The 15,824-nt window shown below is 37.9% G+C and overlaps 1 protein-coding gene across 18 annotated transcripts in view; it reads left to right on the forward strand.

Annotated features, from left to right (window-relative positions):
* PKP4 (plakophilin 4) overlaps positions 1–15,824 on the forward strand; it is a 94,796-nt gene that overhangs the window by 18,175 nt on the left and 60,797 nt on the right. For 14 of the 18 annotated variants that reach the window (XM_080600015.1, XM_080600017.1, XM_080600016.1 and 11 more), the window contains exon 2: positions 5,328–5,461. In XM_080600015.1, coding sequence (XP_080456141.1) covers positions 5,333–5,461 — 129 coding nt within the window. In that variant the 5' untranslated portion in view covers positions 5,328–5,332. Of the gene's footprint in view, positions 1–1,690; positions 1,913–4,337; positions 4,441–5,327; positions 5,462–15,824 lie in introns of those variants that run through there. The other 4 variants (XM_080600022.1, XM_080600027.1, XM_080600028.1 and 1 more) reach the window with 2 other exon arrangements.

Raw genomic sequence — 15,824 nt, forward strand, 5'->3', positions numbered from 1 at the left:
AGCTGCCTTTTGCACTTGGAGAGGGAAGGAAGGAGGGAAAAACATACTTTGAAAAGAAAAGTGGATGATGAAGAGACCAACTTTCACAATAAGATAGTTAAACCCATCTCCCACATTTCTCAGGCAGTGTGTCAGTTGCACGTAGATTTCTTTTATTACCAAGGAACTCAGTTTGTGCAATTTGTGCAGGTATTTTTTTGTGCTGTCATTTTAGAAGTCAATGTCTTCCACGTTTTCATCAGATAGTATATTTACTTCCCTGTTTTCATCAAATAATTAAGTCCATGTGTACAAAGCTTCTGCACTACCCATGTCCATATAGAAAGGTCACGTCTTAACAGAATGTTTAGCCTATAGTGTGATATTTGAAGTATCTTGACTCTTCCTGTGTTTGGAAATTTTAAAACTATTTTTTTTTGTGTTAGATCCATATAATCCATTTTTTCATTGCTTGTGTCATCTTTGCAAGTGGATAAGTTGTCATCTGCTGCCTTTTCATCCAAACAAATAACTACTGGCTGGTAGACATAACACAGTTTATTTTAGTTCAGTCACTTGGTTGCACCAAGCTTGAGAATGTAAATCACCGCCTACTTTACAGGCGAGCAGCGCTCCATCCTTGTAGCAGGATGGAGCTAACGTGAACCACTCGTAACTAGAAATGTACTGACATGTCTGTGAAGTAACTCATAAAATCAGATAAAATTTAATTGGGTCTTCATCTAAAAACTGTGGAAATGTAGTAAGCCTAGTTTTGTTTTCAATTTTTACATATACTGCAAAGGATCAAAAGAGAAGAGTCTTTGAGGCTGAAACGTGCCTTGTCACTTAAGTGCAGATTTATATGAATAACTTAATTGTATAATAAATAACATGTCCATGTCCCAGCAAGCTGACTTTGGTTTATTGGAGCTTTTTTCTTCTGTACCAATGAAGTAGCTCTGATGTCCTCCTCTACTCCTGTTGCTTGATTTAAACTTTTAGCTAGACACATAAGGATTTTTAATAAGACGTTGCTTGTTTTTTTTTCCTCATGTTTCTGTCACATGATGTATACTGTCAGACTATCCTACCCTAGTCAACAGTGTTCGTGAGAATTATATTACCTCTTCAGCAGAAATTACTTCAGTGGCTTTTATTACTGGCTTCAGGTCAGTATTGGGAGGCTCAGAACATAAGCAAGGGGAAAAATTGGGAAAATCATCTGCATAAGGAAGGCAAGAGGAATATGAAATGAAGTGAGAAGGAAACTGTGAAAAAGTACCACACTTGATGTCTTGCAGGGAAACTGGAAAGGTCTGTGGTTTCCTGCCCCTGTCTCCTGCCTGGACAGGGGTTACTCAATGCTGGCAAATGCATTGGCTATCACTGTGAAAGTGACAGGAGGAGCAATGAAAGGTGGGGAGTAGAGACTAGCGAGAATGAAGAATTAAAATGTGGTTTCCTCTCCTCCCCTCAATTTAGTGATTTCTTATATTTCTTCTTTCTCTTCAACTGTGTATTCTGGTTCCTTCATTTAATCAGTGATTACACATGGCTACAAGATCAGCTGGTTCAGAAAAATACCATCCAACTCCCTCCACACACACACACACGCACAGACACAGACACAGACACACACACACACACACGGGAGGAAACAAGCATAGCTTTGTGTCAGTTCAACTCACTGGACCTATTTGCTTTGCAGCTGTTTGACCATTCAATCAGACACAAGAGAAAGGATTACCCATTTTGGCAACTACGACTTCAGTGCATGATTGGAGGACAAGTGGGAATACCAAGACTGGCAAATTACTAAAGAAAACTGGTGAATCTGCGCCATCGTCTATGCTGGAGTGCCAACAAGTCTGCTGCATTTGTACAAAAGAACAACATCTCGGAGGTGTTCAGGAGTTAGTGCTTCTGCATGGTAGGGGTTGATAAGCTAAGCGTGCATGGTGAAGGCAATAGGTGTTCTGTGAAGAGGTAGTTAAAGATTTACTCTAGCAAATCCTTGCAGTTGCCTGAAGAGATGGTCTCTGTCACAAACTGATTGGAATGTTTTTGGTGGCTTGGTTTACATTGATCCAACTCACTTTGTGGTTTCCTTAAACCATTTGAGTGAGCTTTCACAGTAAAGAGGAGGGAAGTGCTGCTCTTCTCAGAATTGGTGTAGGTTATTTCAGACTACAGACTTCAAACTGAACAGGTTTATTCTTCTTGCATGCTTGCTTCTAGATGGAAAACGTAAATGCAGCCAATCCAGCCTAGAGCTAGTGTCACCACTTTTGTTCTTCTGTCTTTTACTGTTAAGTGGAGAATTTCAAAATTTGGAATAGGAGTTGGGAATTTAGGTGATTGCTTTCTTCAAGTAGTGTGCCTGAGGGAGGCGTGGTGGCAGGCACTGTGGGCTGGGCTGCGGGGAGCATCATCCCGTTTGTGCACTGCATCACCCGAGCTCAGCAGGCAGCCAGAGTGAATGAGCATACGCCTCGGAGTTAGGTTCAGTGCTTACCCAAGTGTCTGTAGGATCAAAGCCAACAGCTGTCTAATCTTGATACCAAGATTAGAAAATCAGTAACTTTGCCAAGAAATGTGTTAATTGAAAGAACAGCAGTTAAAACAACTGCCTGTCTGGGAAGGTGTAGCTCTCTAAGTACGCCTCTTAACACTGAGACAGATGTACATTTAACATTGACGTCTTCATTAGTAACTAATTTGATTGGTTTTCCTTTGAGTGTTGTTATTAGAGACTCAATATTGGGTATATTTTCTGTTCAGAGAAATGACGATACTTTTCGACTAGTCCAGTTATGCATTTCCTTGACTGGGTTCTACAGAAATTTACTACAGATAAGTTGTAGGGGCTGGAGGGGGCGTAGTTGTACACCAGCAACCTGGTGTAGGTGGTGGGAGGCGTCCCTGCCCATGACAGGGGCTTGGAATTAGATGGCCTTTAAGGTCACTTCCAACCCAAACCATTCTATGATTCTATGAAATCTGCCCCACTGCAGCTCTTCTAGCGAATCATGAATTTCCTTTTTTTTGTTTTGTTTTGTTTTGGAATAAAGAGTAATTTTCAAGACCAAACTGTTCCATGATTCTATGATTTAATTGTTTTGTTTCGCACCTGGAAGTTCTGAACATAATGGACACTCCGCTGGTTCCTTTGCAGGTCAGGACACAATGGGATTCATCCCTCAGTTGTAACTTGTGAGGGCGTTTGAGATTTGACATTTTGATCTCTTAACAAATTTTACCAAGTGAAGGGAAAGCTTGAATGTGTAGTTTTATTACTTAATGATATGCTACCAAATTTAACAGTCTGTTTAGAAACCTGAAACACTGAGTTGTTGTCATAAAAGAGTGGTGGAAAGTGATTTAAAAATCCAGGTATGACCCAGGGAATTGAAACATATTCTATGATTCTTTTGCTCATTACGGCTTGATGAAAGAGTTGATTTTTTACAAGAAAAGCCTTTAAAGATTACTATTTTCTTTTCCAAAGCCTTCAAGTTGAGTCTGCCGCTTCAATTCTTCAAACTTACATAACTATTGGAGAAGTTTTTTATTCTGCTTTCTTTAATGCTGTTTAACTTTTTCTTCTAGAAGCAGGGGTCTCTGAAGCTCTAGATGTATGCCAGATTTAAGATTAGCTTAGGAAATCTTAGTTTGGCTGCCATTGTATTGTAAGCTTAAGATGAATGAAAATGTTGTTTCAAAAATAGGTATCACCGGACACTCATTTGGTGATACTTTGCAAGTCAAGCAGTACGCAATATCACACAAAACATACGGCATGCAAACCATGTGCTATCACTCTGTATGTATTCTACAAGTATTCTCCAAGCGTAAGTTTTGCACTGTTTGAGAGAAAGCCGGCTCGATCTCCCCAGACGTGGCCACAGGCATTTCGGCACCGGCTGAGTTCAGCTGAGCGTGATGAGGTGGAAGCAGTGGCTGTTATCCTCGCTGTGGCGGAGAGCAGCCCGGCGGGGCCCGCTGCCAGGAGCTGCCCGCAGCCGTGGGCTGCCGCCTCCCAGGCCTCGGGGCCTGGCGGGAAGGCCGGGAGCTGGGCTGCGCGCCGCTGTGAGGCCCCGGGCAGGCCGGCAGCATGGCGCTGGCCTGGGGCCTCCTCTCCCTCACAGATTGGAGTGGGAGGCGGTGGGGCTGGGCTGGGTCGGCAAGGCTTGGCTGGGGCGTTGAGGGTGCTGGGGTCGTGCTGGGGGAAGAAGAAATACTTAGCCTGGGCTTGCCTGTTTTGGTCTGGGAGGAGGACAGTGCCTGGCATAATCATCTTTATATTGCCTTGTTTGTGGTTTGATCCTTTTGGAAGGTGGTAATGTGAGGGAAGAAAGAAAAGGAGCTAAGCTCGCGTGCTTTGATATACAGCCGTGTGGTATTTGCAGCGATTTTTCCTTCTCCGTCCCAGAAGATAGCCTGTGGACTGTTTGCAGAGTAAGCTACTCTTCGTCAAATGAAGAGAAGGAAGCTACTGTTCATATTGTATGCCTTCTCTAAGAATATTGAGCTTCTTTTGAAAATCTAAATTTTTATTACTGTAATGTTAAATCTTGTGAATTTTTTCTTTGCTGAAGGAAGTTAGAGTTTGGTATGTGTGCAGGAGATGCATCAATACCGCCTCTGTGCTATTTTCAAAGTATTAAACACATCATAACAATCTGTAATATTAATTAATAGCAACTTCTTATTTATTTATTGTATTTTTATTTTTTACATGTACTGGGGTTGTTAGTGTGTGCTGCTTCCACAATAATGAAGGTTGGGATTCTCAAACGTTCATCCTGTCTATCCATTCTGTGCTATCCATAGCCTAGGACAATGGCTGTAACTTTACTGCTTTAATTTCTTTTTTTTTTTTTTTGGAAAAAGAGCACTAGAAGCATTATTACCATTAACCATAATTAATCTCTTTGGTTTGCTCCCAACAGCAAAACACTCTGCTGTTAGATGTCATTCCTCTATGCATGATGTAAACCTCTATTGATTCTATGTCTTCTTGATGTTTAATACTAGTATTCTTTATGCATCTTGGACTTTGCTACTTTTAGTAATTTCCACAAGATAGTATTTAAAAATAATCTTTAAACATCATGCTGCTTGGTAACGTCTGCCTGCTCTTTACATTCCGATTTCAGTTTGTGAAGGTGAAGCACAATAATAGGAACATATGCTGATATGTGTAGTATGAAGTTCTCTGCTATTTTGGTTAAGTTTGGAAAGGTGTTAGAAGGAAGATGAAAATTTATAATCCTGAAGATTTGTATTTACTTAAATGTCCCTGACTGAAAATGTAAACTATTTAAAAATATTGTTTATTGCAGGCAAAATGCCAGCCCCTGAGCAGACCCCAGTGGTGGAAGATGGGCTGCCACAGACAGCACAGGAAACTTCCACAGTCCCAGGCATGGAACCAGAGACTACTGCCACTACCATTTTAGCTTCTGTAAAGGAACAGGTATATGCCGTGCTTTTAGCAATTCAGAAATCCAGCATGCATTTCAGAATTAACCATTGTCTTTGATTGCATTGCTGGAAAGAAACATTGTTTCTGAAATTTGTTTTCTACTGTTAGTATAGTGTATTTTGTATGTCAAAATGTGGGTATCGGAAAGGGTTCACTTGACTGCAACAAACAGAAGCATCATTATGGTATTCTGTATCAAATGTAATGTATGCCACCATGTAAATCAGATTTGAGATGTGGGTTTGTTGTTCAAACAAAATATAAAAATCAGTAGTGTAGAACTAATGCAACTTTGAGAATCAGACCTTTTTGTCCATTCTGCAAAGTTGTATGCAGTGTTACAGAAATATGCTCATAAAGTGTTTGTATGGTAAGTTAATGTTTTGTTTAAGAATAGGTCTTAATATTTGGGTTTGGGGTTAGGTATTAATGTCCAGGTAACAATATATTTTAAATCTGCAAAACATTTCTGAAATGTATCTTAGCGATTATCTCTATACGGAGGGGGGAAGGGGGAACATGATTGCATCATATGGTCTGAATATAAACAAGTTTCATACCCACGGAACTCTTAGTCTTAAATGAAAAATTACTGCAAGGCAATTAAATTTGGATCTTAATTTCATGACTAAATACTAGTTTGAAAAGTTTTTGAGCTGGTAATAGACTAATGATTTCTCAGTGATTTTAAAACTGAGCTTCCAATGTTAAGGTTATTAAGGCTGGAGGCTATCAAGATATGAGTAAGCACAGTCAACTTGGTTATAAAGAGCTTGAGCTACCTCATCATCTGAAAGCAGCACTTGGTCTTGCACTGCCTTACCTTATCACAAATGTCAATTAGAACTCATTTGTTTAAAGTACATTTGTGGTGATTTTACGTTAGTCCATATTATTTTGCAGTTGACAAAGAACATGCTTGTAATGGTAGCTCAAATGATGAGCAGCACTGTAATAAATGACACTGCTATAATTCCTAGTGAAATAAGGAATATTTTCACCAGCCAATAATCTTACCATTGTGATTGCTGTCCAGAAATGCTTTTGTGAAATTTAATGCAATAGCGATTGCTTAAACCGAACATACAATTATGACAGCATTATCTACATTGGATTGATTAAAAAAAAATTATATAAAAAAGGCATTCGTTAACATACCCTTTCCTACCCAGGAAACATTTTATCTTGTTCTTACAGGAAAAAATGGATAATGGAATATTTCCTCATTTTAAAAAGGAGGTTAAAACCTCTTCCACTCTTCATTCAAAAAAAGACTCTCAAATTTATGGATATTAAGCAACTCCATTCCGATCAAAGGAAAAAATACAACTAAAATTGTGTTTTAATAGTTGCTGAAACACAAACTTAAACTGTAGATTAGCTCTGTAAAGTGTGTACACGTGTTAGAATGAGTGGAATGGGGAGGAAGATAAAAATCATGCTTTGCTCTTGAGAATAATAACTTGAAAGAACCAAACTGTAGCTTTCTGGTATTCTTTCTGTTGATATTAATTATGGACAGACACTGACATATTCAACGCCCTTCCTGTATGGCACAAATCCCAGAACAGAATATTTTCCAGTGCAGTTATTTACTTTATTAAGTTTGAATGGAAACTAATATGCTGTTTACTATGGCTTAACTTTGTTTTATTCAGAAATCTCTCTTTATTTGCAGTGGATCTGTATTTGTGCAATAGAGCTGCCACACCTTAAATTCATTACTTTAGACACGCTTAGAGTGGAACCAAAGTTGAGAAAAAAAATGATCATTACTTGTGCAACTATACAAGATTTTAACCTAATAAAAACTATTAAAGTTACTGCAGTAGTTCTGACATAAGTACATAAATTTATTGAATGACTTTGTTAAGCAATGTCTACCATAGTGGCGTAGATAGAGACATATCTATGACGTATCATATGGCATAGATATTTTGAACCTGCTTTGGCAGGGGGGTTGGACCCGATGATCTCTTGAGGTCCCTTCCAACCCCTACAATTCTGTGATTCTGTGATATATAAAGTTTCAGTAATTAATAAGCCTATTAACTTTACAAGACATTTTAAATAACCTCTCCATTTGTTTCTTTTTCTTGAGATCACAAATCAGTATAAGGCAACCTTGTTATCAAAATAGAGCATGTCCCTTGAACTCTGAATGCTCCCCTCATTGAGACAAAACTGTCAGACAGCTGTGTAAATCTCTTGATTATATTCTAGGGAAATGTATCATTTTCACCAAAAGTGATTGAGAAGTGCAAAGAAAATTTGATTACTACTGCTTCACCTGTGCTCTTCTGACAAAGCTTAGTTTTTAAACATGAAAACAAATCCCTAATTAGGATAATCTACGCCACTGCCACCTCCGCTGTCTTAAATGAGGGTAGGGAGGATAGTTCTTTTACCAGGATAAGCTATTCGGTTTGCCTCACTAGTGGACGTACTTTTGGATGAAAATCAAGGGAAGGACTGACTCTTAACACAACTTAAGTTAACATTTCTAGTATTGGATTTCCTTTTTGAATGCAGGGAAATCCGAAGACTAACTGTACTAAAGCTGAAATGTATTTTAGCCTTTTTTCTTCTAATAGTTGCATGTATACGATGGTGTTTTGTTTTGGAAGGGCAACATCATAGCAGTTACTTTTTGGAGAAATATAAAGGCAGCTAGTTGTCAACTACTCTAGGTGAAATTCTAGGTTATTGTGAATCACTGCTGTTTCACAAGCACAGGCCTTACACTACTGAATTTAGAATTAATTGTTGCTGAATTGGCAAGATTGAAGTGGGTGACCAGATCATTGAAAATTGAATTTCCTGCTTGGTGTTGCCTTTCCTTTTCAGTGATTGGGCTGAGGGAGAAAAAGGTCTCACAGGAAGAACCTTCCATTGCTCCAGCTTTGAAAAGTAACGTGAATATACTGCTTCTGATTCGTTTGCCAAGAGAGAAGCAGTTGCAGCAGTGGTAGTTTTATTTATTTCAATTTCTTTGTTCTTTAAGTGTCAACTAGTTCAAAGATGGCCAACTTTTCACTTTTTCCTTTGTAAACAGGTGATAATAGACTGAGAATGATTGGATATGCTTTTGGGTTAATAATCATAAATCTCTTGTGGTTTCCTATGTGCTTTTCTAGAAGTGTTCCCTTTATTTCAACACTTCAGCAAAACTTCTAAATTTTCCATAACAGTATTGAACCATGTACTTAGAAAATGTGCACTTTGCTTTTTTTCCTTCTTTGTTGTTTAAGTACAAAATTATTTTGATGGAAGTTGAGGAATTTTTCTTTATGGGGCTGGTGGGGGGGGAAAAATGAAAACTACAAAAAAACAGCTTTCATATGGAATTGACGGAAAGAATGTGTTCTTCATACAGCAAAGAGTTTTTTATTGCGCATTTCAAACATTTTTGCTCAAATTACTGTATTTTGATATTAAGTTTGAGAGATTTTTCTACCAATTCAGATATAACTTTGATATAAAGCACTACATAATCCAACCGCATAGGCATGTGGCTTCAACAAAATACCTGAAAAAAGACGTAATAAATGCAATTCTGGTAATTGGGCACAACAATTGAACAGTCTTAGTTTGAAATTCTGATTTGGATTAGTGATGGGTTAGATGGATATATGTATATCTATTCTGAGATGAACTTTATTAAATGGTTGGTACTTTTTAGTAAATGGCTTTCCAGGCTTTGTCTAAGTGAAACAAAATCTTTGCTAAATGACTGGGAGATCTTTTTTCAACTCTCTTAATGTTGATTTCAACTGTATAGATCATTCTTACCCCTTTAAGTACAGAACTTTGAAGTTTGCTACCTCTCTTGTTCACAAATATTTCCAGATTTGGTGAATCAAGTCTGAGAAGTCTGCTTCCCAAGGCTTTAATTTTAAGACAAAATTTTTGGAATTCCTCTCTCAGATGAAACTGCTAACTCATTTCCAGAATCAAAATTCTTTATACTCTGTTTTTCATTTGAAAATTAGATTAGAAATTAGAATTAGAAATTAGTTTTTCCTTCTAGCATTGTATTGTTAAGCTTCTAAGGGGAAAATCCCTTTGAAGAAGAGCCTGCCTAAAACTGTGGGCATCTACAAAATATATTGGAGTATTTATACCTCTTGTAACACTGGTAGCTTACCAGGCTCTACTCTGCAACAACTCAACTCTAATCAGCAGCTGGCAAAACAGTACACTTAGCAATTTAAAATAACCCATCATTGTAACAAACAGTTTTCAAAGAGGATGCTACTCAGCTGAAGTCAGTGAATACCTCAAGTGGCATTCCTCCTTTCTGTCATTGTATGAGAGTACTTTTCTATTAATTGCTGAAATTTTGATCCCTCATCTGCTAGAGCAGCACTAAACTGTTTTACCAGAGCAGTGAACAATGCAGGCATAAAAGTATTAAGGGCTTTAATGGTCTACTGCTGTTGAATGCAGAGTAAGTGTGATCAGCCAATAATTGTAGCTGTGTGGTTTCCAATCTGTAATCTGTGATTCTCTTTACCCTGTCCAATTTTTTATCTTTTGTCTTCTGTTTTGGAAGATACTGAGATACTGAAAGCATGAAAATGCAGTTGTGTGTGTGAGTAAACTTTATTTTTACAGAAAACTTTGAGGTTGATCTAATATGGTTAGTTAAAAATTTCGTTTTCTTTCAATAGACTACAGTAGAGAATTCAAATATTGGGTCACTAAAGTACAGTATTCAGGTTGAGAAAATATATTTGATGTGTTTTAGTCAGTTCCTTAATTTGTTTCAGAATTAAAGCAAGTGGAAGCATGTAGGACTGTGCATGGATTAGTGTGGGGGCTGGCATTTGTAATGTGAAGAAGGTATAAATTAACTTAATTTTTTCCTCTTGTTTTGCACCTTTGTATCATAGAAATGTCCAAAATATAACTGCCTTTCTTTAGCACAATGAACCCTTTCATAGGCAATGAGAGCTGTGCGTCTCTGCACTGTATGTTGCAGTTGAATGAGAAGCAGTAGCTGACAGGTAAAAGTATTCCTCTCAAATGCTTGCCAGACATTTTTATCAACTCGGACTACTGGAAGAGGCTTAGCTGAATTGTTCAATGCTCAAAATTTTTATGATTAGGAAAACATTTCAAAGTTAACTTACAATTACTACTTGATTTTTCGCAAAGAGTGACGTTTGGTGATTTAAGCAACTTAGCGTATCCCAGTGCTACTACATAGCATCACAGCCCTGTATTCTGCCCCAGCCTGCTTCAGCAACCATTCAGAACTGGTAGAAGCTGACGCTGCTGCAAGATGCTTCCCTTTCTGTGGCATCAATGGCATCATCTCTCCCAGGTGTCCCAGCTGCCTGATCCTGGTGTGGCAAGACAGGCACATGCCATTCAAAAAGAGTTCAAGAGTTGTTTTTGCTACTTGTGACATCACTGCTGATTCTTGGACAATTGTCACTAGAAAGCCTTCAGTTAATCAATTGGACCTTCTACCCTGTATTTAGAGTTTTAAATTACCTGTATTTTGCCAGGTTTCAAATTACAATAGAGCAAGAAGAACAAAATTTTTATTTTTCAACATTGTAAATCTTGAGTGCTTATTCTCCTCCATATTACTGAGGTAGAAAAGTTCTTGGTTAACAAAAATGAAAATGTTGGATCTCTGTGACATAGTGCTATAATGGGATGCACAGACAGCACGCAATTGCTTCTAAATTTTCTTATGCTATCCAAAGACTTCAATAAGGGAATAATAGTCATTATGGTCTGTCATACAAATTATGTTCCAATTACTTAACTGTTTTCAAGTATTTGTTTTAACTGCCAAGCGTAGTACGTTCACAACTTTTTTTTCCCACTTGTTAGAGAGCCACAAGCCTATAAGAGGTGCTCAGCTCTCGAAAGAAGAGAGCAGCGTGTTTTCGTGATTGGTATAACTTGCCTCATCTGTGTCTCCTGGTAGTGAAGACCTTGAAGTATCTTTGTGAGTGAGGTCTCAACATCATTGCAGAAAAATTACTGCCGGGCATTCAGAGCTTCTAGCTCTGTTTGGTCAGTTGTGGTATACACTACAACATTGACACCCTGTGCAGGGCTTTTCTCTGCTCCAGAACCTTCAGCCTCCAAGAGCCTCCACGGTTACAGAGCTCTGAAATTTGAGTTTTGGCTTTTAATCACGGAAGCTTGTCTGCCCGCAGTCTGTATGTTTGCCTTTCCAAAGCAAGTTTTCCTCTTTCTTGAACCGTGTATACGCTGCTTCTCCCTGAAAATAATGAAAAGCTAGTATTTTTTATAGCTTCGTGTTAAGAAATATGGCCTGTGGTTTTGCAATGAAATTTAGCTTATGAGTACAAAATTGTCGTTTTGTGAGGTGATTAAGTAGTTACTGCTAAACAGGTGAGTAGAATTACATTTTTTTTCCTCTATGTATTGAGTAATCTTGGAAAAAAAATAGCTCTGGCCGAAGCATTGTAGTGTATGTGTTTCAGAAGATTTGGTTAGTACCAAATCTTTGGTTAGTATGGCAGTGTATTCGGTAATCTACGTGTATAACTTTACTATGCCCTGCCCACATAGATGATGTTCTGCAAGTGAAAACAAACGTACTAATTATTTTGTTTGACTCCTGTCATATTGTCACAAGCCAGTGCTATAAAAAAAATAGTTAATTGTGTTTTTTTGCTTAGGCTAGCAGCTTCCTGTGTTGCCAGCATTGTGTGGGAGCATCCTGTGTGAGGGGGACGGCTCCCGCTCCTTTCAGAGAAACAAATTCAAATAGCTTCCTGCAACAAATAGTATGTTATATGATAGATAAACATATTGGTGGTAGGTGTCCATTCAGAGTGGTATCCCTCCCCCTTCTCCCAAGTTTACTCTTAGCATTTGATGTGTTTTTTTAAATATTTTTTTTTAAAAAAAAGCTTTTTGGTTTTGGGTGCTCATTTTGTTTGTTCATTTTTATGGAACTGACTGTGGGGTCTGAAACAAAGGATAAATGCTGGTTTATTGAGCAATGCAAATAGTATGAAGGAAGTACCGAATTTCTTTAAGGGACTATAAACTATGAAAATGATCAATGCAATGCAGTTACTGAAAACTGATTAGGACTTAGTTTCCTATAACTGTCTGATTTAAACTAAAACAAAAAAGGCTTAAAACATCAGGTATTCCAGCTATAAAGAAGGTAGCACCTCTAAAATCATCCATCTCTTAGGTATTTATGCAGGTATTTAAGACCTGCAATTACTGTTACAGATGCCAAATTTAAGAAGAGACATATGTAAGTCAGCATCCATTGCTTCAAAAAGTATGTTAGCTTTGTTACTTCACTGGAATCACAGTCTGAATGCTAAGAACGTTATTCAAATTAAAAAATGAAGCTGATTTTTTTTTTCTGCTTTCACAGAGTAAATTAATGTTGCTTTCACTTGCAAAAATAAATTAGGTCCTCATAAGTGTCAGAATGATTTTAAAATGGCAAATTAATCATAAAGGGAGATTCAGGCTGGATATCAGGAAAAGGTTCTTCACCGAGAAGGTAGGCGGACACTGGAACAGGCTCCCCAGGAGCGTGGTCACGGCACTGAGCCCGCCGGAGTTCAAGGAGCGCTCTCAGATGCATGGTCTGATGTTTGGGTGGTACTGTATGGAGCCAGGGGTTGGCCTTGATGATCCTGTGAGTCCCTCCCAAATAAGGGTGTTCTTTGATTCTATAAGCCTTTGCAGTTTAGTACACTGTGATGTTTTTTCTTAGCAGCAGATACACAGGTCATGGATAATATTGTAAATGGACAACTGAGGGTGTTGGTACAAAATCAACAGTGCTGAATACCTCAGGTGAAATGGCCAAACATGATTTCTTGTCTTTTTCTGTCATGTCTACTTTGCACAGTTTTTCTGATTTAGAATGCTAGCGAGTTTTGCTTTTTAAACATAGCATAAATTAATGAAGTAAAATTTCTTCCTACATTGTCAGTTTGTTACATTCATGTTTTCCACACCCAAGAAAAATAGAAATATGGTTCTTTATGTTTTAACTAGCTTTTGATTTTTTTTTGCAGCATGGGGAAAAAATAGCTTTGCTTTTTTGTTGTTGTTTATTTAAATTATTATCTTTTATTTAAATAGACAGTTTGTTAATTTGGGTATTGTGCAGCTTCCTGTACTGATTCTATATCACAGTGTTCTTTCAAGAGAAAAGTTTTCTGTGTTCTGCCAGTCAAAACCAAATCATATGATTTTCTAGACAGGGGTTACACTCTCACTGAGATGTGATGTGAAGTTAGACAGCTGATTTTCAGCAGAAAAAGAAAAGACTTACCTCAGTGCTTTCAGTTAAACCTCACTAATCCTGATCTTTTTAATCACCCGAAATCCTCAAAAACCTCAGGTGATTATTGGTATTGGGTGGAGCTCTGTTCTCCAGATGAAGAATTTGAGTATGCTTTGAGAAGTTATCAGGAAGGGTAGGGGAAGGATGCCTATTAAAACTGTAAAAAAGCAAGCACACTGTGAAATAAGAGATCACCGATTTATCTGATCTTAGTTATCTGGTTCCTCTCTTAAACACCTTTAGGACAGAATCGTGTGACGAATTAGTTTACAAAATGCCATCCTGTAGATGCAAGGTCAGTTGACAACCCCAGAACTTATTTTCCCTCCCATGAGTCTGATTCCTACCATTGTAACTGTTGCACCTGTAGCTTTGTCCTATTTCCTTTGTGCATATTCCTTTTTAATTGATTTACTTTATGTAGGCTTTTAGAATATGTCAGCCTGTTTGATTTGCTAAGTCACTGTATTTTTTTTCCTTCTGGAATGCAAAATGTCAAAGTAAAAAGTTGCCCGGTGATAACATTTTCTTTATAAAGTATTTTGCTGCAGAAATACATATGAACTGGTGTAGATCATAGAATCGTAGATTGTCTTGGGCTGGAAGGGACCTTAATGTCCGTCTAGTTCCAACCCCAGTGCCAGGAGCAGGGATGCCACCCACTTCTGGCCCGCTGCGCTCCGGCCTGTAGGAGGCATCAAAGCGGGTGAGTACTCAAGTAAATGTGTATATGTAGCATGTATTAAGCTTTCTAGACTAATGTTATTATTAATGCTTCTGCCTGTAATGAAAAGGCAAAGCAGTAGAGATTGGCTGAGTGGAAGCAAATAATAGCTAGCGTATGTTTTATTTTTATTCATCTAATTAAAAGATCAGTAAATAATAAAACTGCAACCTGAGTCTTGTGTTCAATTTCATAGTTTAAATCAATGACGTTACTTTTAAAACTATTTAAACAGCAAGGAATGGGAAAGAGTCTTAGCCGTAGGGTACACTTTTTATATTATCTCAGCAAGTGAGGAATGCAATACTGTTTATTTTAAGCTTGTGACATGCTATATAACACATCATATTTTACTTGGGAAAAAGCTTGCCTTGCCTACACTTTCTTCAAAAGTTACAGAACTTCAGCATCTGAACGTTTTTTTGAAAATCTCTGCATTCCCCACTAATCATGTTAATGGCTGGCTGGTGAATCGTTTTTTGGCTACGTGGCTCATCTATATTAACTGGAAAATAAATTCTCATTTGTAAATTTATTTGCTTTTTTGCTTAATAAACTTTATATATTTTTTTTTCCTCTCCAAAACACAAACTGTCCAAAAGAACAGAATGCACGTGTACCTCTTTTGTATAACATGAAGTTACCTCATGCTAAGACCTGGTTTCTCAGGCTGGGTCTGTGCTATTCGATGCGGTTCCGTTTTGTACAAACCTTTCTATATTATCCATATTTTCTAGTCCAAATACAGGCCCATAAGATGTGCTGTGGTCCAAAGGTTATCACATTCATGATGCTTTTTGTATCAGGTCACAGGATTAAAAGGAGTGTTAATTTTCAAATTCTGTTCAGAGGAGGATTTGAATAACATCCAAGTTTAGCACATATGTCCTAAAATGCTTTTTCATGTCTGAGCATTGACTGTGCTAAGTGTTTCTAACGTTGAAGCTTGACAGTAAGTGCCAGCCTAGTGGAAAGAGTTGCTTTCTCTTACGCTATAAATGAGCACTGAATTGCCTCCATCAACTGAAGATCTGGGTGGCCTGGAAAGAGCTGAAAACCACATTTACTTCCCCTGGCCTCCATGGTCTGCATAGTTATTTTCTGAGAGGGGCTTTACTGTAAATATGCAACTATTTCAAAATGAAAAAGCTTTGTGCCAAGAGGAAAGATCGTATGCTGGCATTTAGGGAAAGCTAGATGTCTGTCTGTTTTTAGGTTTCTTTTGCTTATCTGAGCCCAAAACAATCAGAAACCATTTTAAGGTTATAAAATTTTACCCTAATAGATGATCAATCTTAAAATTTTGCTTGATA

Source organism: Anser brachyrhynchus (genome assembly GCF_964034855.1).
Source record: "Anser brachyrhynchus genome assembly, chromosome: 7".
NCBI classification, from domain to species: Eukaryota; Metazoa; Chordata; class Aves; order Anseriformes; family Anatidae; genus Anser; species Anser brachyrhynchus.